The 24,244-nt window shown below is 36.2% G+C and overlaps 2 protein-coding genes and 1 pseudogene across 3 annotated transcripts; all 3 read left to right on the forward strand.

Moving 5' to 3' along the window:
* Positions 1 to 692: 692 nt before the first annotated feature.
* LOC112748176 (dolichol-phosphate mannose synthase subunit 2-like) lies at positions 693 to 1,292 on the forward strand (annotated as a pseudogene).
* A 2,752-nt stretch (positions 1,293 to 4,044) lies between these two features.
* LOC112748177 (uncharacterized) lies at positions 4,045 to 6,005 on the forward strand. Its single transcript, XM_029292869.2, has 2 exons — positions 4,045 to 4,466; positions 5,236 to 6,005. Exons 1-2 carry the CDS (start codon positions 4,145 to 4,147, stop codon positions 5,760 to 5,762), a joined length of 849 nt encoding a protein of 282 aa, XP_029148702.1. The 5' UTR covers positions 4,045 to 4,144; the 3' UTR covers positions 5,763 to 6,005.
* Positions 6,006 to 6,612: 607 nt separating this feature from the next.
* On the forward strand, positions 6,613 to 9,479 carry LOC112750064 (methylsterol monooxygenase 2-2). Of its 2 annotated transcripts, none has more exons than XM_025798580.2 (7): positions 6,613 to 6,800; positions 7,085 to 7,222; positions 7,901 to 8,046; positions 8,179 to 8,298; positions 8,542 to 8,754; positions 8,853 to 8,933; positions 9,045 to 9,479. In XM_025798580.2, the coding sequence occupies exons 1-7, from the start codon at positions 6,654 to 6,656 to the stop codon at positions 9,133 to 9,135; spliced, it is 936 nt and encodes a 311-aa protein (XP_025654365.1). In that variant the 5' UTR covers positions 6,613 to 6,653; the 3' UTR covers positions 9,136 to 9,479. The 2 variants fall into 2 exon arrangements, with proteins under 2 accessions (XP_025654365.1, XP_025654366.1); XM_025798581.3 differs by having other exon boundaries at positions 6,708 to 6,886.
* The last annotated feature ends 14,765 nt before the right edge of the window (positions 9,480 to 24,244 follow it).

The raw sequence follows: 24,244 nt of genomic DNA on the forward strand, positions 1-24,244 counted from the left end.
TCCAGTTTTTTAGTCTTTTTTAACCGTTTTTGGTTAGTCCACAGCAATTTGTGCCTCTGTCTAATATTCAAGTAAAACACGAATTCACGGAAAATAACACCAAAAGGCACTCCAATATTGAAAAAAATGAGCCTGTATATATACATTTAATCACGTAACTCTATCTTAACAAAAATAATTATTTTTTATCTCTTTTATTTTTTTGAATCTTCTTTGTCCGATTCTTGTGTTTTGTGAATGATCTCGTTTCATCAGTCAACATTCTCTTCTGTCTTCACCTTTGGCGCCCGCCGAAGCCTTCTCCCCCATCATTGGTGATTATCTTTTTCTCTGATCCCTGTCTTGTTCCAATTGCATATTCTATTTAAACTTTGCACCACTTTTTTTTATTTTTCCATCTATTCGGATTAGAACTTAGAAGACAAAAGCATTTCACAGTTTGTTTAAATTTTAAAACTTTAAGTGGATCTGTGTCAATTGCTGCAAGTATTTAACTATTTATTTTTGATATTTGTTCTCCCTTACTTTACTCTTTTCATTGTCCTAATTTATATTAAAAGCAGAATCTTTAGTTCAATCGAAACCATGATTATGGCTAATGATATTTGTTTCAAGTGTCCAATATTGTGATTAATGCAAATTTGTTGTGAGCAGGAGAGTGAGAAGAGCAAAAAGGGGACAAATCATTTCAAATGGAATTAGCTGATAGAGCAGTTGGATTTCTACTAACTTAGCTCATCAATATTCACTTATTATACATTCTGGGTTTAATCTTGGTTAGTACTATTATCTAACTCCCCAATTATATAATTAAAATCAAGTTAGCTTGCTATTATTGCTTTAAAAAATTTCAACTTGCTAGTAGGAGTAGCTTGTGTGTTGATGTTTTTTTTGGTGTTTGATTTTCAGCCATTTGTAGATGGTGATCACTTTGTGCACAAGTATTTCTTGCCTCAAGAGTATGCCATACTAATACCGGTTTCAGCTGGTATTGCAATTCTTTGCTTCTTGTGCATATTTATTGGATTGGTCATGCTCAAATCAAGAAAGAAGAAGCCTTAATTGTTGTATGTTTTGGAGGTTATTTAGTTGTCCTTTTTAATGTAACTAATGTTCTTTTTTGTGAAGGCAATTAGTGTTTTTTTATCTGATAAAATGAGAAGAAATTTATTGCTTTATAACTTATAAGAGTTCAATGTTATTATCCTATGACTATGAGTGGTTTTGTTTTGATTGGATTAGAGATGTTCACAATAGAGCAGTACATCAAGATCTTTTTTTTTTTTTTTTTACAAAAAAAAGAAAACTTAAGATGTGCTTGTGTGTTGAGATTTTGGAGAAGAGAAGATATTGAAGTGAAAAGTTTGACAAGTAAAATAGAATCATAGTCACCCTTCAAACCATTCACTTTTGTCCCTTCTCCCAGACCTTAATTTACAAACAACCCTCTAAGAGTATGTTTTCATTGAGGGGGTAAAAATGTGGTGAAGGTTTTCATGGATGAGCTATGTGTAACTTTTTGCGTCAATATTATCCATGAAAATATCACGTCGTCTATTATTTATTACTTTATATTAACAACTTTTAGAAGCAAAAGTCACCTTAATTGCTGTAGCTGAGGGTATAGGAACACTTGAAGTTTTGAAGTAGGTTTTCCTTGCAATTCAAGAATTCTGATTCTGATGGATGTTAGCTATTTGGTGGTATCCTGATATAATTTGCTTGGAATAACATGGGTGAGGAGTGATAGGGGTCAGCAATTTTTGTGATTTGTAGCCATCAAGTAGTCATTAATGATATTTTTAATGGTGTGAAATTACTCACTTTTCTTTTACTGGTTATATGCTTGTTGCTGGCCCTAGACTTTTCCTAACATGGGTTGTTTGATTTGGAATTATATATTCTTATTCTTTCTTCATTATTACTATTTAAAATTTCAGTGGTTTCTGGCAGAAAAAGTTTTTATAAGCTATTTACATGATTTTATTGCTTACTATGATGTACGGACACTGACACGGACACAGGACACGACACAACACGGGACACGTCGACACGCAAATTTTAAAATCTTACATGGCACGGGGACACGCATATATATAAAATATAAAGTATTTTTTAGATAAATTGTAATGATATTTTGATATTTTATTGATGTTAAAATATAAATTAAAATTTTTAATTACTTTTAATGTCTTATTTTAATTATATCAAGTATTTAAAATATTTTTTGTTTTAATAAATAATAATATATACTATATCTAAATTTATTTTAAGAATATATGTTAAGAATAATACTGGACACACGGACACGTAATGATATTTAGGTGTGTCCAGGCATGTTTGGAGAAAAAATTTTTATTTTTTATTAAAATACGGTTAGATACAGCAGACACGCGTGTCGGACGAATGTCAGTGAGTGTCGTGTTCGTGTTCGAAATGTGTCCGACACGCGAACACGATAACTTAGTGAAGTGTCCGTGCTTTATAGATTGCTTATGCTCTTCTTCTTGGGCATGTTGAATAAGTTATATTTAGGTAAACAATATGATTTAATTTTCCGATGCTTGTAAGGAGCCGCCGGTTGCCTTTTCATCGCTCTTTTCGCCTCTCTTCCATTACAAGCCTTCATGCATTCACCAACTCCATGACCATAACATGAACATGAATCACTACATATTTAATGGCATACTTAATATCATCAATAATAATATTTTTAGTGAAATCAATTTGGATTAATTGAGTAATCAGCTCACTCGTTCGCTTAAGTAAGTGTTGGGAGTTCAAATCCTACCTTGTGCATGCAGCAACCCATTGTCCAGCGGTAAACCTTTAAATGAAGATCAGATCTGCGATGGATTAGTTCTTAACCTGTTGAAATAGAAGATACCGTAAACAACCAAAAAACCACAAAAAAAAAAATATTTCTAGTGACAAGCAATCCTATATCAATTTGCAGACAAACATTAGCATACTTTTCCCTTTTCGTCAATTTGGTTGCCAAGTCTACCTCGACGGATTTACTTATTGCCATTGTAACACATAGGTCAGTTTGAGTAACCAGCATAATTAAGTTTTTCTGGAAAATATATCTTAAACAATAAATATTTATATTAAAAGTAGCTTATAAATAAGTTATTTTGTATTTAGTTTTTTAATTCTAAAAGTACTTATTTTTAATAAAAAATGATAAAAAGATTTTATTACGAAAAAAATCATTTTTTTTTAAACTTCTTTATAAATACTAAAATAATATTTTAAAAAAGTACAATTTAATCTTAAAAATTGTACCAACATTAAGTTAAAAAAAAATCACTTATGAACTTGTTCAAACAAACCCATATTATAGCTCCTTCTTGGTAACACCAAATAGGCAAACTTGTGATTGTGAGTTTGTGACCCATATTAACGTAGAACCAAAGGAGTTCTCGCTGGTTCTGTAAACATCACTCGCGGAGGTACAAGATCGTTTTGCTTTCCTTTTACCCGTGTAAAAAACTAAAAATAATAGTTTAATTTATTTTTGGGCTTTTTTTATTCGGTCAAATAGATTAGATAATTCTTAATTTTTTTTTTTGGGTCAAGTACCCCTTAAACACACATCCCTTTCTTTTTCTAATGGGTTCTATATATCAATTTTCTAGACATAGCTAGGATTTGAATCCAGTGTACCTCCTACCAAAGCAATATAGTTGCCACTAAACCAAACCTTGCGGTGCGATAACCCTCAATTTTAAACACTACAAACTTACCCATACCTCACTCGTACACACAATATTTAAGGGTTCCATCGCTCAGACACATAATACTTAAAGACTGTTTGGCCTAGCCATGTTTCAAACTTAGATGCACTTGTTGGGTTGTCGTGATATGATGACCACTAGGTTTGTAAAAAAAAAAAACTTGTTTGTTATTTTTGGGCTCTTTATTTTGTTTTGCTCGCCCTTGAGAAATGGTTTGGTCAGTTATTAAACTTGTAAGGAAAACTAGCCCAAAATAATGGGCCTGAGAAAAGAAGAAAACATGACCCGAGGCCCAAACTAAGGTTAAGGTTTATTCTTCTGGGTCGCACGCAGTGGCAGAGGAAGAAGGAGGAATACAAAGAGAAACAAGAGCGCCATTCAGTCGAAGAAGAGCAATCCTAAGAATGGGATCGAGAACACAGAGATGGAGCGAGCTGGAGGAGGACGACGAGAACCTCGACTTCCTTCTGCCGCCAAAGCAGGTCATAGGCCCCGACCAGAACGGTATCAAGAAGGTCATCGAATACAAGTTCTCCGACGACGGCAGCAAGGTTAAGATCACCACCACAACACGCACCCGTAAGCTCGCCAACGCTCGCCTCAGCAAGCGCGCCATCGAGCGCCGCTCATGGCCTAAGTTCGGCGACGCCATCCACGAGGACGTCGGTAGCAGGCTCACCATGGTCTCCACCGAAGAGATCCTCCTCGAGCGCCCTAAGCCCCTCGGTCAGTATTTTCTCACTCTATTTTCCGTCGTGGAATCTCACCCTAAAATACTGCGATTTCATTAATGGGCGGTTTTAGATTAGTCTGAATAATGTCAGACATAAATATTGTTTTGAGATGTGTTAATTGATGATTTTACGATGAATAAGGACTGTGACCTTGTGAGTATAGCGTAATTTGGTGGATAATGGAAAACAAAGTTATTAGGTGTTTTACTCTAAGAAAGCACAGTGACCAACTTTTAGTTGGCCAATACTAACCAATTTTAGGGTTTAGAATTTATAATTTAGGTTACAGGTACGGGGTTTATGATTTAGGGTATAGAATTTATGATATAAAATAATTTGAAAAAAGTTGGTTCCCCAGCATTACTCGAATTCCATGTGTGGTGCCATGGCTTTTTTGTATTTCTAATTTTCTACCATCTAGCATATCCCACTGAACAAAACATAGTTATTTTTGTTGTTGATTGTGATGTAGGGTGCAATCCAAATTGTTTGTGCTTGCAGTCAAATTGAAATTTGGATCCCTCTTTAATTTATTTTTTTCTCTTCTGGTATTGGCATTTGAATGAATGTGCTCTACTCTAGAGGATAATTGTTAATAGTTAATACTTTAATAGTTTACATTCATCTTGTACCTGTATCTATCTATTAGACTCTTGTCAAAGCTACGTTTATGTGCATCATCCTGTAGGTGTATGTGTTATCATATTAGAGTTTTGTACTTTGGTTTCGAATTAATATTGACTTTTGCAACTTGTTAACAGGTGCCAAAACTGAGGAACCAAAGGCTACTGGTGATTCATTAGGTCAGAAAGGTGCTGTTCTTATGGTCTGTAGGACTTGTGGGAAGAAGGGTGACCACTGGACTTCAAGGTGCCCCTACAAGGATCTTGCTCCACCGTCAGAGGGATTTGTCGACAAGCCTCCAACATCTGATGCTGCAGCTGCTGTTCCTGGTTCAACAAAGGGAGCATATGTGCCTCCTGGAATGAGAGCCGGTGCGGAGAGAACTGGATCGGACATGCGGCGCAGGAATGATGAGAACTCTGTGAGGGTCACTAACTTATCGGAGGACACAAGAGAGCCTGATTTGCTCGAACTGTTCCGCCCATTTGGTGCAGTGAGCAGAGTCTATGTTGCTATTGATCAAAAGACGGGCATGAGCAGAGGATTTGGATTTGTTAACTTTGTAAACAGGGAAGATGCACAGAGAGCAATTAACAAGCTCAATGGATATGGATATGACAATCTCATCCTCAGAGTTGAATGGGCCACCCCCAGGACAAACTAGATTCTTGTTTGTTTTCTGCCTCTTCCTTTGAAGGGTCTCTTGAAATTTTCCCCAAATTTTTGCAAGAGAATTGTATTGTCTTCATCCTTTGAGATTTTTAAATTAAAGTGAACTCCAATTCAAAATCAGTTGCGCTGATGAGAGAAGAGTTGTTTGCTTGGTTGCCTGATGAAAATCATATAACTAAAGTTTGATGGCCATGTTTCACTTCCGATTTATACGACCACCATTTTTTGAGTTAAATATGAAAATAATAATTGGACAATCCATATTTGTATTGTCAAATAATGATTTGATATATCTTGCCATTTCTAACTGGACCACTTATCAGTTTCTCAAGCTATATTTTTGCGGAATTACAGTTTCTATTTTTTATTCAACGATGCATATGCAAGCAAAATTTTATTCTTGGTTGATAAAATTCAGATGGAATTATAAAAAATTTACATTTGAAAGCCAAAATTGTTGATAAGGCTAAAATCCAAGATCGAACATGAGTGCAACTTAGTGCATAAGCTTCATTCATTCATTCTCCTTAGCTCATTAGTATTAACAATTTAACATAGTATAACAGGGTGCATTAGTAAAATGTGGGTTTTTATTAATGTGAGGTTGATCAAGTTAGTGAGTATCTTAATTTCTTAATCTACATATCTCAAATTCAAGGATCTCTTTTTATGATGGACCACGTTTTAAATCATAAGTGATAAGTCCGGTTCAGAAAAGGAAGAAAAAAAAAAAAAAGAGAGCGAGAGAATTTATCGGAACACGAGCATGCTTTGGATCCACTGATCCACATGAAAATATTCATATACTACATGGAATGGTTAATTTTGTGTTAAAAGAAAAAAAGAAAAAAAAAAGAAATAATAATGAGGCCGAGATGGTGATATGGCCTTCTCTAGTAAGGACTTATCAATGACTAGTGCTAACAATTTTTGTGTAAAAAATAAAAAAAGAACATTTTTTTTTTCTAATACAGAAAGTGTGCATGTGTGTGAAGGAGAAGGACCCTCCCCAAGAAGAGTACAAACCTTGGTATGTGCACTCTCTCTCTCTCTCTTCGCAAATTCTCTTTCTGGGTTGTACCATCCATGGCTTCCTTCGTTGAATCCGGTTGGCAGGTTCTGTCTTTTTCCTACATTTCACTTCATTCATTCGTTCGTTAATAAAGATCTTAACTTTGAACGCACCTTATAATTTTTACAATGTGCCCATTTAGAATTGGTGTTTGTTTCTTTTTCAATGTTTGACTCTTTTTTACATTTTTGAACTTTGTTTTTCCTTCTTTCTTTTTTGATTTTTTCCCTGTGTGATTGCAGTTTTTGATCACGCATTTCAGTGACTTTCAATTGGCATGTTTTGGGAGTTTCTTTCTGCATGAGAGCGTTTTCTTCTTATCTGGACTTCCTTTTGTTTGGTTCGAAAGAGCTGGATGGCTCAGCAACTATAAGATTCAGGTTTATTTATATACTTCATATATTTAACTTTTATGATTTATCTATATATGCTTGTTTTCTCTCCTAAGTTGTTAATTGCTTTGTGGATGTTTTCTCAAAGTTCCAAGGATCAATGTAATTTGCAATGATTGATATATTCCCTATGATAGAGTCATTGTTATTCAGCTATAAAATCAATTTTATGTATTAATTGTGTGATTTATCTATGTCATGCAAGGAATACAAATGGTTCTAATTGATGATGATTTCAACCTTTTTGGTTGGTCATTCCTTAGAAAGTTTGTTCTTCCTCATCTGTATCTCCTACATAAGCAAAATTTCAATGCCAAATAGATATATCATTCTGCATGTTCTATGTGTTTAAAACAGTGAACATATTATATTAATCCTCCCGAAAGTGTTCATGTTTTGTACAGAAGAAATAATTTTTTCACTCTTTCATGAATAGTAAGAGATGAATTTGTCAATTTAAGGCCAGTGTTTTTGTTCTTCATATGTTTCAATTTCGTTAGGAATGAGATTGGGAGTTTACTTTAAAATGATCATTTTTCTTGTTGATTTGAATATGGAGAAACTTAAATATGCAGCTTCTAAGATCTCTTTCTCTTTGCCCATTTTTGTCTTGGGAAGCTTGGGCTGTTAGATTTGAAAACTTCATTATTGCTTGCTTTCATACAGGGGAAAAATAATAGCCCTGCAGCTCAGGAGAAATGTATCGTTCGCTTAATACTGTACCATTTTGGTGTCAATCTACCAGTCGTGATTTTTTCATATCCTGTGTTCAAATATATGGGCATGCGAAGTAGTCTTCCATTGCCATCCTGGTACTTTTTTTTTCTTCAGAGCACTTTCAATACTAATGACATTGGAGCTCCATGATAGGAGCAATATATGTAGAAATTTCTAATATATATCTTCGCTAAGCTTACAAAGAAAATATTCATTTGATTTTGCAGGAATGTAATTCTAACACAAATAATTTTTTACTTCATTTTGGAGGATTTTGTATTTTACTGGGGTCACAGAGTATTGCACACAAAATGGCTGTACAAGCATGTGCACAGTGTTCATCATGAGTGAGTACTATCTGTGTTCTGCAGTTGGTTTGTTCAATCTACTCCCTCCATTGGTTTTTATTTATCACGAATTCATCGTTACTGTTTTAGTAAATCCTTGAATCAACATATATGGATACAACTTATTCACAGACATTAATCCAATTCCAAAAACAGCAGTGATAGATAAAAAAAACAGATCACATAGAGTATTTCTTGTAAGGTTTTCTGTGATGTTCAAATATATCTTCCCATATTCTAAAGGTATGCTACACCATTTGGACTTACTTCGGAATATGCTCATCCTGCCGAAATACTTTTCCTTGGATTTGCTACAATTATTGGCCCTGCTGTCACGGGGCCACACTTGGTAACTCTGTGGTTATGGATGGTTCTGAGAGTGCTGGAGACAGTTGAAGCTCATTGCGGTTACCATTTTCCTTGGAGTCCTTCAAATTTCTTTCCATTATATGGGGGGTGAGCATCAAGTTCTTTCTCCTTCACTATATAACAATGGTTTAGTTTAGTTTCGGTATCATGCTTGCCATTGCTAAAATTTGCATGATCTCTTTTAGATCTGATTTCCATGACTATCATCACCGATTGCTTTACACCAAGTCCGGAAACTACTCGTCAACTTTTACTTACATGGACTGGTATGATATTTTGCTAAATGTATTATTAAATTTCCTTAAAGGATGAACAAGCTTTTCCTTTTAGGTATATAGTTCCACTAATAATACTGTGAGATCTATTCTTTATATCAGGATATTCGGAACAGATATAGGGTATAGAAAGTTGAAAGCATTGAAGAGAGCCACAGTTGAAAACAATCAATGTAACAAAATTTATGAATGAACATCGAACGAGATCAGAATGTGCATATCCATTTTCCACGGCATACGTCTTGCCGCCCATGTCTGGTACCTGTTCTGTTGTTTATATGGAACATTTTCTTTAAAGACACTTTACACTTGTGCCTATTTTTCAGATGATTATAATGATTTTGTTTTCAATGTTCCAAGTTGTTTTGCTTTCAACTTTGGCTTGTCTGGTAGCCACTTTTAGAACGTCCTTGTCAGCATTAACAACAAAATATGTATTTGTGAAGTATATTGGTGTATTTACTATTTAGCATAAATGTTAGGGTTGGACAATTGAAGGTTGAATTCAATGAAATCTTCAGCATGTGTGCAAGATAATAGCTGTGATTTTTATACACGAGTGATAAGTAATGTAAGTGAAGTAAATATGTATTGGAAGCATTCAATTCGGTCTAATTTCTAGTTTGTTCAAATATAAAACTAGAGTATAGGTAAATTTCGTTGCTAATTTTCATTTTATCTGCTTTTTTATGTGATCCGAGGCTGAATGGTGAAATTCATAACATCTTCTACACACATCTCATAAAATTATCTAATATTATGCCCAATATTTCTTGATTTATCATATTTACACTAATCTTCATTAGTAGTGTTATGGAAATTAGTTGCCAAAATCTCTTCTTTCTTACACCTTCATCTCATAAAATTATCTAATATTATGCCCAATATTTCTTGATTTATCATATTTACACTAATCCTCATTAGTAGTGTTATGGAAATTAGTTGCCAAAATCTCTTCTTTCTTACACCTTCATCTCATAAAATTATCTAATATTATGCCCAATATTTCTTGATTTATCATATTTACACTAATCTTCATTAGTAGTGTTATGGAAATTAGTTGCCAAAATCTCTTCTTTCTTACACCTTGAGAATCTCTTAGGTGAATTATATAATAAAGATGTAAGTTTACAGATTTTTCTTTTAATAGAATGAAAGAGAGATTAATAAAGGTAGGATTCATATTTTGAATAATAATAAAATAATAAAAAATAACTATAAAAGGAATTATATTCTCTCTCTATATCACTCCAATCTGTACAGTAGAGTACCCCAATCTCTTAACAGAAGATAATATGAAAAACCAAGGCAAGAAATGGAGAAAATTCTTCTTTAATTCATGAACTCTAAAATGCAACAGAGAATATCTCTTCCTAACTTACTCTATAAAATCCTAATAAGGAGAGTTATATTATTTTATTTTATTTATCTTAAAATCTGTATCTCCTATTTATAGGTTACACAGAGTATAATGGTAATTTTGCTACATTTACAACAAAAAATGGAAAGAATACAATCCTAAAATGGTTTCCAAATTTTTTTTGAGTGGTCGTTATACTCTCAAATTGTTATTTAATATCCGGTAGTTCAACTTCAAATTGTGACACATATCAAATCTTTTTTTTAGTTAGTTTAGAATGGGACTAAAATGTTTCTTTTTGTAAGTTTAAGGACTAATTTGTTTTACAATTTGAAAATTTAATGACTAAAAATTTAATGACTAACATCTAATAAACAAAAACTAGTGTACGTACTCGTACTAAAAACAGAAAATGTTTATTTTCTTATATTTATGTCTTGAATATGTTTTTAAAGAAAATTTATCATGAATGTATTTAATTTATATAAAATAATTATATATTTTTTTGTCATTTATACAAATATCAAATGATGGTATAAAAAAATCATAATAATAATAATAGTAATATATTAATTATACCTTCAATATCTTGTATATGTTATAGAACTTTATCCAGAGTATAATAATTTAACTAATATATATTTTGTTTAATGATTATTCTATTTTATTTCTTTCATTACTTGTAGTTATAATAAAAAGTTATTCTATTTATAATTTTGTATAAAATAAATTTTGAAAATACTTAATATTGTTAAAAACATTTTTTTTTAGTAGTTGTATGCTCTGAGAATATCCATACATAGATAGAGAGAAAATAAAGAGCATCAAAATAAAATTACACCTAATACATTAGGAAACAAAATCTCAAAATAACTATCTAAAATAAACTAATCATGAGATTAACGTATTTATTCCTTAAAGTGAGTCTATGTATTTAATTATAATACTGTTAAGATTAGAAAAATATTAATTAATGATATAATAATTTAATTTTCTAATTTAATAACAAATAATTATGTATGACTGTAATATAATTTATATTTAGTATAACTAGTAATAAATTAGAATATTATGTTTCTCCTAATAATATAATCAAATACATTTCTACCATTAATTGATTTAAAGCATTATTACATGCATTTTAAATGTTCATATGCTGACCCACAAATATAAAATCAAGTCCAAAAGAGTCGAAGTCCACCCGAAAAGGTGGCCTCATCCACTCTTACCCGACCTCATAGAGGTTGGGCACAACGAAGGTAGGCCATCCCTACTTATTTAAACAATTAACTAACCTCTAAGATATTTTCCACTTTTCTAGAAGGGAGATATCACCAACTTTCTTAGAAAAAGGGAACAGTTATCCACCAATAAAGGTGGAACTACTTTATAAGGTGGTTATCCATCCTTCTATAAATACACTGACACTCTTAGGTATATTTCAGACCCAATCTACTAAAAATCTGTCTATAGCCTTTGCTAACTTAAGCATCGGAGTCTCTTGCAGATACCATCCCCACCTCCTCATAAAAAACTCGGATGGTGACGCCTCGGCACCAGCACAAGTCGGACGCTGTCTCAGAAGAAATCTGGACCTCACATTCAGGCCCAAATCACCATTTCAGGTAACTCCAAGAACATTGGTACCGTTGTTGGGGACCTGGAAGTCTACACCTACATATGGCGGACAATAAATTTGAAGACGGTCATACGACATCCAAATCGAAACCAAAGCCCTACAACGATGATCGATACTTACATTACCCCCACCACGGGAAATAACAAGTGCCCCATGGGGAAGGAACGTTAGGAAACCCCATCCACGACGAATTCACTCAGAAGTCCACTCGCCTGAGGCAGAGAAACCTCCTCATCCGACAGAGATATTAGGACTAGTACATGGACATCGTGGTCGATTGGAACAGCTCGAGCAGGAAGCTAAACGACACCGAGAAGAAGAAAGAGAATTACAAAAAGAAGTACGCCGACGTAGAAAGCTAGAGGAAAAGCTCATGAAGTTAGAGGCTGACCTTCAAAATCGTAGCCATCGGACGGATCGGGAGAAAGGTCCTCTTGGAGGAGAGGATCTGTTCGTTGAAGAAATCATGCGAACTAGGGTTCCCAGAAACTTTAAAACCCCTTACATGGATCTCTATGATGGGACGACCGACCCAAGACATCATCTTAGCAACTTCAAAAGTCAGATGTACCTAGCTGATGCGTCCGATGCAACTCGTTGCAAGGCCTTTGCACAATACTAACCAAAGTTGCAATGAAATGGTTTGACAACTTACCACCCAGGTTAGTAACTTGCTTTGATGACCTGGTAAGGAAGTTCCTTACCCGATTTTCAATACAGAAAGATAAAGTCAAGCATGCTCTAAGCCTGTTGGGGTCAAACAAGAGGTCGAACAGATCTTCCGAGATTATATGGAGAGATTCAACAAAGCTTGTTTGGGAATACAAAATTTACCTCCTGATGTAAAATTCGGTCAAACCGTAATTAATTAAATAATAAATTAAATAGGAGCGAATATGGTTAAAAAATTTAGCAATCGAAATTCGATAATTTAAATATGATATTTAGACTCAGTGAATTTTTCTGAGTTGGAAAACATAGTTTTCTACGTAAAAATGCGCACTAGAAATTTGACCGACAATACCGGCTGAGATTTATCCGGTATTGCAGCTGAATAAATTAATTATAAGTGAATAAGGTTAGGAAATGAGAAATTATAATTTGGGAAGTTAGAAATATTTAAAATATGATTTAAAACTCTAACCTTAAAGGTTTTGGCCCAAAGTTGGGCCAACGGATTAAACCAAGTGAACCGGGTCCAAGTGGGCCCAAGACCCAACATATATATGGCCTAATTAAGCCCATTCAGCAGCCACAACTCTCCCATTTTGTGTGTTTCACGTTGAAGAGAATAGAGGGAAAAAGAGAGAAAAACCTAACCCTCCTTGAAACTTCAAACCACCATAACTTGACCTACGGTGCTCCGATTGACAAGCCGTTTGCGGCCACGCATCACTCTCGATGAGCTCTTCAAGTTTATCTAGGTATTGTATGGTGCTCTAGTATGAGCCATTGGTGATATTCATCATAAGATACAGTGAGTTAAGAGTATTGGTTGATTTTGGTGCACAATTGGGAGATTGGTTTTTCTTGTGGAGCTTTGGTGAGGCTTGGAGCTAAGGTTGGTGGAGACTTCCAAAGGAAAGGCTCAATTAGTTTGACTCCAAGATTTACGGTTTAAGTTTCATTTAAGTACCGTGTGGTGTGATGAGAATTCCTAGGCTATATGCTCCTAGGATTAAGTTTGGATTGTGTAAATGGTTGGTACTAATATGTATAGTTGATATGTAATGTAAATTAATGATTGGATTGAGAATTGTGTGAATTTGTATGTTTGGTGTGTTGAGAATTTGATGAATTGGATAATGAATATTTGTTTGTGGAATATGCATTTAAATTGTGAATTTGGGCCGGAGGCCGTGAATCTTGGGCTAGAGGCCGGAAAGAGGTAAGGAAGGTAAGTGATGTGTGTATTGTGTGACGTCATATGAGATTGAATGGATATTGAATATTGAGTGTGTGAAAAAATGAGAGGAATGGGGAATAATAAGAAATTAGGAATTTAGGAGTGGAAGGTGACGAAATTGAATTGAATTATGCAGATGAGGTAGGTTTGGTTTTGGTTGAGTGTAATTATGTGAATGTGGTTGGGTTGTCGTCATTTGGAGGAGTGGAAATGAATTTGGCTTGTGAACATTGGAATAATTGGTGATTTCTGTTTTGGGTAAAAACTGATTTTTAACCGAAACTTCGCCGGTCTGTAACTCGGTCCTCGGAGTTAGGAATTCTTCAAAACCAGATTTTTATGAAATTTTATTCAACGATCTTTCCAACGGCTCAGAAATGGTTGAAAAATGAATTTTGTAGAAGAAGTTATGTGTGCCGGAAGTTTGAGGTTTGAAAATGAAATTCTGCAACTTTTTCAGACTTAGTAAAATTTTTAAGAAAATGTACGTCCACGCGAACGCATGGCCGACGCGCATGCGTAACCCATATAATCCCCCCCCACGTGTGTGCGTGGCCGACGCATACACGTTGCTGTGCTGATGCTGCTGCGTGGTAGAAAAACCAGAGAGTTGTGATGGTATTGTGCCGGATTTGTGCGCAGAGCACAAAACGCCTCCACGAGTACGCGTGACTGACGCGCACGCGTCACTTCCCCTCTCTGATTTCCACGCGTACGCATGGGCGATGCTCACGCGTCACTCCCTTATTCCGCTTTCCACGCGTGTGCATGGGCGACGCGCACGCGTGACCCTGTTTTCAGCAAATATGATTTTTGTATTTTTAAACTGAATTTCAAACCTCTAAGCTTCCATTTTCATCGTTTTAGCCTTAAATCTTTATAGTATGCCTAGTAATGAAAGGAAGCTAGGACATGTGGTAACTTGTGGATGAAGTAAAGTGAGAATTAATGATGAATGATGAGTAATGATGATTGTATGAGTTGCTGAGGATGATGGTGAAAGTGCTGTGTATGTTATGAGCAGGATGGATGTGATAAGCATTGAATTATGGCTGAGTATGTATATGTATATAATTAATGATTAAATGATTAAATGATTATGATTGATTGAGGAAGCTTGAACATGTGGCGAGTATGCCAGAGATGCATATATGATTAATGAATGAATGTGGTAAATGAATAATGATGAAAAATGTTGAATGTGAGTATGCTTATATTTTCTCTCTGGTTGTAAGGGTGGCAGGGCACCGATACCCTCTAATGGTGACAGGGCACAGATACCCTCTAATGGTGACAGGACACAGATACCCTCTAATGGTGATAGGGCACGGATTCCCTCTAATGGTGATAAGGCGCAACAGAGAGACTGTGCCTGGGTTAGCTACCGGACACGTCGGGTTGGCTTGATAAGTGATAACCGACAGATGATATCATCAGCTATAGGGCAGGCATACATCATTTGCATATGCTTGAATTGTTTGGGTTTGCCTATTTGTTTTGGATTGCTATATCATATATGATATGTTACCTTATTATGTGCTATTTGTTCTACTTGCCTTATTGTGTATTACTTGCCTGTATTGCTTGTGTTTGTACAACTGAGAGGTCCCTCATGCTGGTGTCGATTGACGCTAAAGACTGTTCTTGTTGAAATGGAATGATGATACGATTAATTTAAAATGATGATTATTGAATGAGGTAATTTGAGTTCCCTAGGTAGACACAGTGAAGTGATTTCACTACTCTAGGTAGAAAATGAGATAATTTGAACTCCCTGGGTAGACGCAGTGAAGTGATTTCACTTGCTCCAGGTGAGGATATGAGGTATCGATATAGAATTGCTGAGACAAAATAGCTGGTGATGGTTTTGTTTATGATTCTGATTCTGATTTGTTGGAGAGTTAGAAAGTTGGGAAGCATGAGGAAGATGAATTAGATTTAGCATTCCCTTATGATAGTTGCCTATTTATGGATTAGCGAGAACATAGGATGAATATTTGGTGAAAGGAAGTTTAGGATGTTTAGTGAGTTTTTATTACAATGCATTGTATTTATTTAGCACTTTTACCGTACTGGGAACCCATGGGTCGGGGGTTCTCATTTCGTATATATCTCTTGTTTTTCAGATGCAGGTCCAGGTGCTCGGCAGTGAGCTGTGGTTTGTCTGAAAGACGGCGAAGACCTCTAAGATCTCTTATTTACTTTTGCTTAGATTCTCTCCGCTTTTGTTTTTAAAGAACTCATGCTATGTATTTAATCCTTTTGAAAACTTGCCTATAGAGGCCCTTGTGTATCATTTGGGAGAGATTAGGAGATATGGTTGTCAAACTGCTTTTATACTATACCCTAGCCGGCCTAAACTTTGCGGGTCGCGACTAGTAGCTATTTACTTATGTTATATATCTATATATTGTCCTTCTCTTATTCTCCTTAATGTCTTTTTCTGTATATCGCTTTCGACTTCACGCTTTATCTTTTAGTTGTCGATACGTGAGTGATACGACTTCGCGATTTTATTTTTACCCTTTTCAGGCTTCTCAATTAATACTCCTTTCAATTTTACTTATATTTATGTATTAAAAATCCCCCTTAAGAGTCGTACCACCTTATTATCATTGACTTATGACTCGAGCATAGCAGTAATAATGGGTTTGGTTAATGGCCTTAGAGAATGGTCGTTCTCCCAATCAATATCCAAGCGACACCCGACTTCCTTGTACGAAGTACAAGAGCGGGCAGAAAAGTACATCAACATAAAGGAGAATTTCTGACTTAGAGAACCCGTCCCAAGGTCAAATCCTTCTTACCAAGCTCGGGACAAGGAGAAGGAGACTAAGAAAAATGAGGAGTATAACTCGGAGAAACCACGAAGATATCATAATTACACCCCACTCTGAGTATCTCTTGTTGATGTTTACAGAGGGATATGTCACACTGAAAAGCTTCCACCTCCTCGCCCCATCAAGCACAAAAAGGTTGGAAGTCGGATAAAATATTGTGAGTACCACAAGCTATATGGGCATTCTACTAATAATTGTTATGACTTAAAGAATGTCAGCTAGAGAGGTAATTGGTTGAAAGGTCGGACAACCAAAAGAAAAGGAAAAGAGATGACGATGACAACGAGATCGACCCCACAAACTCCTAAGAGGCACATACATATGATAAATAGAGGATTTTTAGGAGGGGGAATCACTAAATCCTCAGTAAAAGGCATCTTAAAGAAGTATATCAAGTTGGGGACGATAGTTGAGCTCCTGACTTACCAACCATCTCATTCACCAAAGAAGATGTGCAAGGGGTAACATCGGGCCACGACGACCCTGTGGTAATTACAATGATCATTGCTAATGCCAATCTCCATAGAATTTTGGTGGATCAAGGAAGTTCGTCTGACATACTATTTTAGCCCACTTTTGACAAACTCGGGATATAAAAAAAGGATTTGAAGGCATATCCAGAAACCTTTTTGGGTTAGAGGACACACCAATCCGACCTCTTGGTTTCATCTCGTTATACACCACCTTTGGTAAAGGCACAAGATCAAGAACTTTAAGCATTGACTACACTGCGGTCGACATCATATCCACTTACAATGGCTTAATAGGCCGAACCACTTTAAACCGACTAGCTGCAGTTGTCTCTACACCCCACCTGTGTATGAAGTTCCTAACTGCAGAAGGAATCGCTATTGTAAAGGGAGACCAGAATTTGGCAAGATAGTGTTACAATGAAAGTTTCAACTTAAAAGATAGTACAAGAGGTAAAGAAGTCAATACTATTGAGTTCGGCAGTGTCTGAGTTCGGGAAGAGCTACGTCCCCAACTTAAAGGAAAGATAAAAAAGGTACAAATTGGAGATCAGGCAGAAAAGACTACGAGTATAGGGGCCAACTTGGAGGAAGGTCTAAAGGCACAACTCGTTGTTCTCTTACAAAGGAATTCCGATCTCTTTGCCTGAAAAGCCTCCGATATGCCTGGTATAAACCCCGACCTCATGTCACACAAGCTCGCCGTTTATCCAGGTTTTCGACCTGTTCAGCAAAAGCGACGGAAGCTCGGTCTTGAAAGAACACAAGTTGTGGAAGAACAGGTGCAAGCCTTATTAGAAACTGGGTTTATAAGGGAAGTAAAGTATCCCTTGTGGCTGGCTAATGTGGTCCTTGTAAAAAAGCAGAATAGAAAATGGAAGATGTATGTTGATTACACCGACCTCAACAAAGCTTGTCCCAAGGATCCATACACTCTCTCTAGTATTGATGCCCTGGTTGAGCTTAAGATATAGATATTTGACCTTCATGGATGCGTACTTGGGATACAATCAAATCCCGATGTACAAACTAGACTAAGAAATGACTTTTTTTTCATTACTCCAAAGGTTAACTATTGTTATGTAGTAATGTATTTCAGACTGAAAAATGCTGGAGCTACATATCAACGACTAATGAATAAGGTATTTTCATCTCACATTGGAAAACTAATGGAGGTATATGTGGAAAATATGCTCGTCAAGACCCGAGATGACTTTTCTCTTTTGACTAATTTATCCAAGGTATTTTCCACAATAAGGAAGCATGGGATGAAGTTAAATCCTTCAAATGCACTTTTGTAGTAGAAGCCGGGAAGTTCTTGGACTTCGTGTTCACTCAAAGAGGCATTGAGGCCAACCTGGACAAATGTATAATAATATTGGAAATGAAAAGTCCGACTTACCTCAAGGAAGTACAACAACTAAATGGGAGGTTGGCAGCATTGTCTAGGTTTCTAGCAAGATCAACTCTGAAGTGTCTACCCTTGTTCTCAATACTTAAAAAAGGGAACCAATTTGAATGGAGTCAGAAATGTGAACAAACCTTCTAGAACTTTAAACATTCTTAAGCCAACCCCCAATACTTACCTGACCTGTCCCAAGGGAGGAGCTCATTCTCTACCTAGCAGTAGCAAGTCGTGTTATAGCCTCAGCTTTGGTCCAAGAAGGTGAACACGGACAACAACCCATCTACTTTGTGAGCAAAGCACTACAGAGGGCAGAACTAAACTATCAAAAGATAGAAAAGTTTGCATACACCCTTATCATCACTTCTAGAAGGCTCTGACCTTACTTTCAAGCTCACACTATAAAGGTCCGAACTAATCAACCCACGAAGTATATTCTACAGAAGACGTACATTGCAGGAAGGATGCTACAATAGGCTATAGAACTATTCGAGTTTGACCTAAGATATGAAACTCAGACAGCCATCAAATCACAGTATTTAGCCGACTTTGTGGCAGAATACACTAAAGTATGGGAAAATTCGTCAACTTGGAATTTGTACGTAAATGGATCATCCAACAAAGCTAGAAGTCAAGTAGGAGTTATCATGGAGAATGAAGAAGGAACTCGGATTGAACTATCACTAAAGTTCGAGTTTCCTGCTTCTAACAATCAAGCAGAATATAAAGCTTTGCTTTCTGGCTTGAAGCTCGCTAAAGAGGTAAGGGCAAAAAGATTGATAGTGTTTAGTGACTCTCAAGTGATAACTTTCCAAGTTAACGGTACTTATCAAGCTAAAGACCCCAACATTAGGAAGTACCTGGAAGAAGCACATGAACAATTAGCACAGTTCTCAAAAAGAGAAGTTCGACATATAGCTCAGGAATCCAATGCCTGAGCAGATGCCCTCTCTAAATTAGCCAGCATTAAGTCAGGGGGCAACAATAGAAGGCTGATCCAGGAACTCTCCACGCATCATCAGTATTGAAGGAAGAAGACAAGTCGGATACAATGACGATATCCAACCAAAGCCTAGGATGGATAACTCCCATAATCAAATATCTTAAATTTGATATCACCCCAAAAGATAAAAAGGAGTAAGGAGGCTCATAAGGGAAGCACAAAACTATACATTGGTCCACAACATTCTCTATAAAACAGGAGTATCCACACTTCTACTAAAGTGTGTCCCGACCTCTAAGACTAAAGAGGTCCTGGAAGAAGTTCATAATGGCATATGTGGAAATCACTTAGGAGCATGATCACTAGACAAGAAAGTGATCTGAGCCGGCTCCTTTTGGCCGACTTTGCAAAGGGATGTGGCCGACTTCATGAAAAAGTGTCCACCTTGTCAAAAATATGGCAACTTCCATGTAGCACCTTCGGAGGAACTTATCAGTGTCACCTCACCTTGGCCATTTACAAAATGGGACCTTGACCTTCTTGGTCCATTTTCACAAGCTCCCGGACAAGTAAAGTACCTCATACTAGGTATTGATTATTTTACTAAGTGGATCGAGACAGAACCTTTGGCAACCATCACAGCTCAAAGAAGTCAGAAATTTCTCTATAAAAATATTGTCACCCGGTTTGGAGTTCCATACTCCATCACCACGGACAACGGAACCCAATTCATCGACTCAACCTTTAGGAACTTAGTGGCTAGCCTCAAGATTAAGCACCAATTCACATCGGTAGAACACCCTCAGGCCAACGGACAAGCAGGAGCTACAAATAAAGCGTTATTGGCCGGGTTGAAACGCCAACTACAAGATGCAAAGGGAGCATGGGCGAAAGATTTTTATCAAGTCTTGTGTGCATATCTGATAACTCCCCACTCAACAACTGGGGAGTCACCCTTCTGACTTACTTATGACATAGAGGCCATGATTCCTGTAGAAATCGCTGAAGAATCTCCAAGGGTTAGATTCTATGATGAAGTGGTTAATATCCGAGCATAAAAAGAAGGACTTAACCTCCTTCCAGAAGTCCGAGAACAAGCTCAGATAAAGGAGGAAGCGTTGAAACAAAGGATGACCCTAAGGTACAATCAGAAAGTCATTAGAAGAAGCTTTACCATGAATGACCTCATACTGATCCAAAATGACACCAGAGTTTAGAAGTCGGGTGAGAAAAAGCTGGCTGCAAATTGGAAGGGACCTTACAAAGTTACCGAGGTCTTAGGGAAGGGCTACTATAAAGTGTTCGACTTAAGAAGAAATGAGCTCCCTAGGTCGTGGCATGCATGTAACTTCAAAAGGTATTACAGCTAAAGATGTAAGAACCGAAGTTTTTCTCGTAAAACTGTTTTAATAAAAATAATAATTTTTAAGTGCCCGAAATAGATTCAAAATTTAGAAGTTTTAATTCGAGTATATAAAGGTGAAATTTGATTTTAATGAATTTTTCTAAGTTGGAAAATGTATCTTTTGCGAAAGATTTTTGTAAAAATGTGTACCGGTGCTTAAGTCGGCAGTACTGGCTCTAGTATGTCCAGTACCGTATTTTAATAAATATAAGATTTTGAAAATTTGATTTATTATTTTGAAAGGACAATAATAATTTAAAGTTGAAAATCGGGCACTAATTTTAAAGGTTTAGCCCAAAGTTAGGCCAAATGGGTTAAAACGCTAACGGGTTGGACCGGGTCTAAGTTGGGCCCAAGCCCAACATATATAAGTGTGTAAATGAACCCAAAGGAGCTCATAACACACTTGAAACCGAACCCTAGCAGCTGAAAAAGAAGAGTGAAGAAAAGAGAGAAAGCATTATTCATCCTCCACTTTCGGTGGCCATAACTTTAGCTATAGTACTCCGATTCGCGTGCCGTCAGTGGCTAAGCGAAGCTCTTATTGAGCCCGTTAGTTCCATCTATCTTGTCTAGGTAAGAACTCGAAATTTCCTCTCCTTTACTCTATCCCAAGAAATTCGAAATTCAAGGCTTGAATTTTGAGTGGATTTTTGTGTTTTGGTTGTTTAGGTACTAACCTTTAGTGAGGAATTGTTGGGTCTCATCCTCAATTTCGTGGATAAGGTGAGGTTTCTTATAAACCCTTGTAGTTGGTTATATTGTGAATGTTAGGTTTTGATTTTTGATATGTTTATGATGTATAGCTTGTTTGTGGAGTTGATTGTGGCCTTTAGGAAGTGTTGTTGGTAATTGAAAGCTTGTTGGATTTCAATCTTGGTACAGTGTGCATTTTAGGAATCGGCCAAAGTATGGTTTCAGTTTCCTCTATGTAATATATAATATTTCTAGACACTTAGGCTAGTTGACCTTAAGATAGGATTGAATTGAATGTATATGTTAATTGAATGTGAATTGTGATTTAGTGATAGATATAATAGTGTATGGAGTGGATATGGTTGCGGAGTGATATTATATGTTGATGGTTGTTGATGTTGAGAAATTTGATGATGAATGTTAAGATTCATTATGGTTGTTGAGAGTTCTTGATGATTGATGATGATTAATGAAAATGTCATTATTGAATGAGGAGAATTATGATTGTTTATGATATTTTTAGATGTTGATGAATAAGGACTCTGATGGTTCAGAATGATGTTGATGAGTTATGATGTTAATTGTGTGGGAGTTGTGAAGTTGAGGTTTGGATTTGTGAATTATGGATTATTGTTGAGTTATGGTGGGAAAGATTGAGTGAAAGAGGTTTGGGGTTGATTAAATTTGCAATAGGAAGGAGAAGTATAGTATGTGATAGTGTTTTATAGTGTAATTGAGTAGGTTTTGGTTTAATTGGATTTTGGTTGTGAATTTTGGAAAAGTTAAGGACCTTGTTGTTTTTGATAAAAATAGATTTTTGGTGAACTTTGAAAAATTATATCTTGAGCTACGGTTTTTGAAATTGAATGATTTTTGTATCAAATTAAAGATATTTTAAAGAGCTTTAAAACTATATCAATTTTGTAGAAATCCAAATTTTGTATAAAAAGATATGATCCTTGCAAGTTGGTGTCTAAAATCTGAATTCTATGAATGTTGCAGAATTTGTGATTTCTGGTTTGTGTGCGTACGCACAGCTGATGAGCGGATAATTTATACGTTTTTTGGCATTGTTTTTACATAGTTTTCAGTATGATTTAGTTAGTCTTTAGTATATTTTTATTAGTTTTTAAATAAAAATCAAAATTCTGGACTTTACTATGAGTTTGTGTGTTTTTCTGTGATTTCAGGTAATTTCTGGCTGAAATTGAAGGACTTGAGCAAAAATCAGATTCAGAGGTTGAAGAAGGACTGCAGATGCTATTGGATTCTGACCTCCCTGTACTCAAAGTGAATTTTCTGGAGCTACAAAACTTCAAATGGCGCGCTCTTAATTGCGTTGGAAAGTAGACATCCAGGGCTTTCCAGAAATATATAATAGTCCATACTTTGCTCGAGTTTAGATGACACAAACTGGCGTTCAACGCCAGTTCCATGCTGCATTCTGGAGTTAAACGCCAGAAACAGGTTGCAGAGTGGAGTTAAACGCCACAAACAGGTTACAAACTGGCGTTCAACTCCAAGAGAAGCCTCTACACGTGTAAAGCTCAATGCTCAGCTCAAGCACACACCAAGTGGGCCCCAGAAGTGGATTTCTGCATCATTTACTCATTTCTGTAAACCCTAGTAACTAGTTTAGTATAAATAGGACTTTTTACTATTGTATTTACATCTTTTAATCATGTTTTGATGATTGAACCCTCCTTGGGAGGCTGGCCATTCGGTCATGCCTGGACCTTGTTCTTATGTATTTTCAACGGTAGAGTTTCTACACACCATAGATTAAGGTGTGGAGCTCTGCTGTTCCTCATGAATTAATACAAAGTACTATTATTTTTCTATTTAATTCAAGCTTATTCCGATTCTAAGATATTCATTCGCACCTCAATATGAATGTGATGATCGTGACAGTCATCATCATTCCCAACCTATGAATGCGTGCCTGACAACCACTTTCGTTCTACCTTAGATTGAATGAGTATCTCTGGGATTCCTTAATCAGAGTCTTCGTGGTATAAGTTAGAATCCATGGAAGGCCATTCTTGAGATCCGGAAAGTCTAAACCTTGTCTGTGGTATTCCGAGTAGGATCTGGAAAGGGATGGTTGCGACGAGCTTCAAACTCGCGAGTGCTGGGCGTAGTGACAGACGCAAAAGGATCAATGGATCTTATTCCAGTATGATCGAGAACTGACAGATGATTAGCCATGCAGTGACAGTGCATTGGACCATTTTCACTGAGAGGACAGGATGTAGCCATTGACAACGGTGATGCCTAACATACAGCTTGCCATAGAAAGGAGTATGAATGATTGGATGAAGACAATAGGAAAGCAGAGGTTCAGGAGGAATGAACGCATCTCTATACGCTTATCTGAAATTCTCACCAATGAATTACATAAGTATCATTATCTTTAATTTACGTTTTATTTATCTTTTAATTATTAAATCCCCATAACCAATTGAATCCGCCTGACTGAGATTTACAAGGTGACCATAGCTTGCTTTAAGCCGACAATCTCCGTGGGATCGACCCTTACTCACGTAAGGTTTATTACTTGGACGACCCAGTGCACTTGCTGGTTAGTTGTGCGAAGTTGTGACAAAGAACTAAGATTATGAACGTGCGTATTAAGTTT

Source organism: Arachis hypogaea, chromosome 15 (assembly GCF_003086295.3).
Source record: "Arachis hypogaea cultivar Tifrunner chromosome 15, arahy.Tifrunner.gnm2.J5K5, whole genome shotgun sequence".
Classification (NCBI taxonomy): Eukaryota; Viridiplantae; Streptophyta; class Magnoliopsida; order Fabales; family Fabaceae; genus Arachis; species Arachis hypogaea.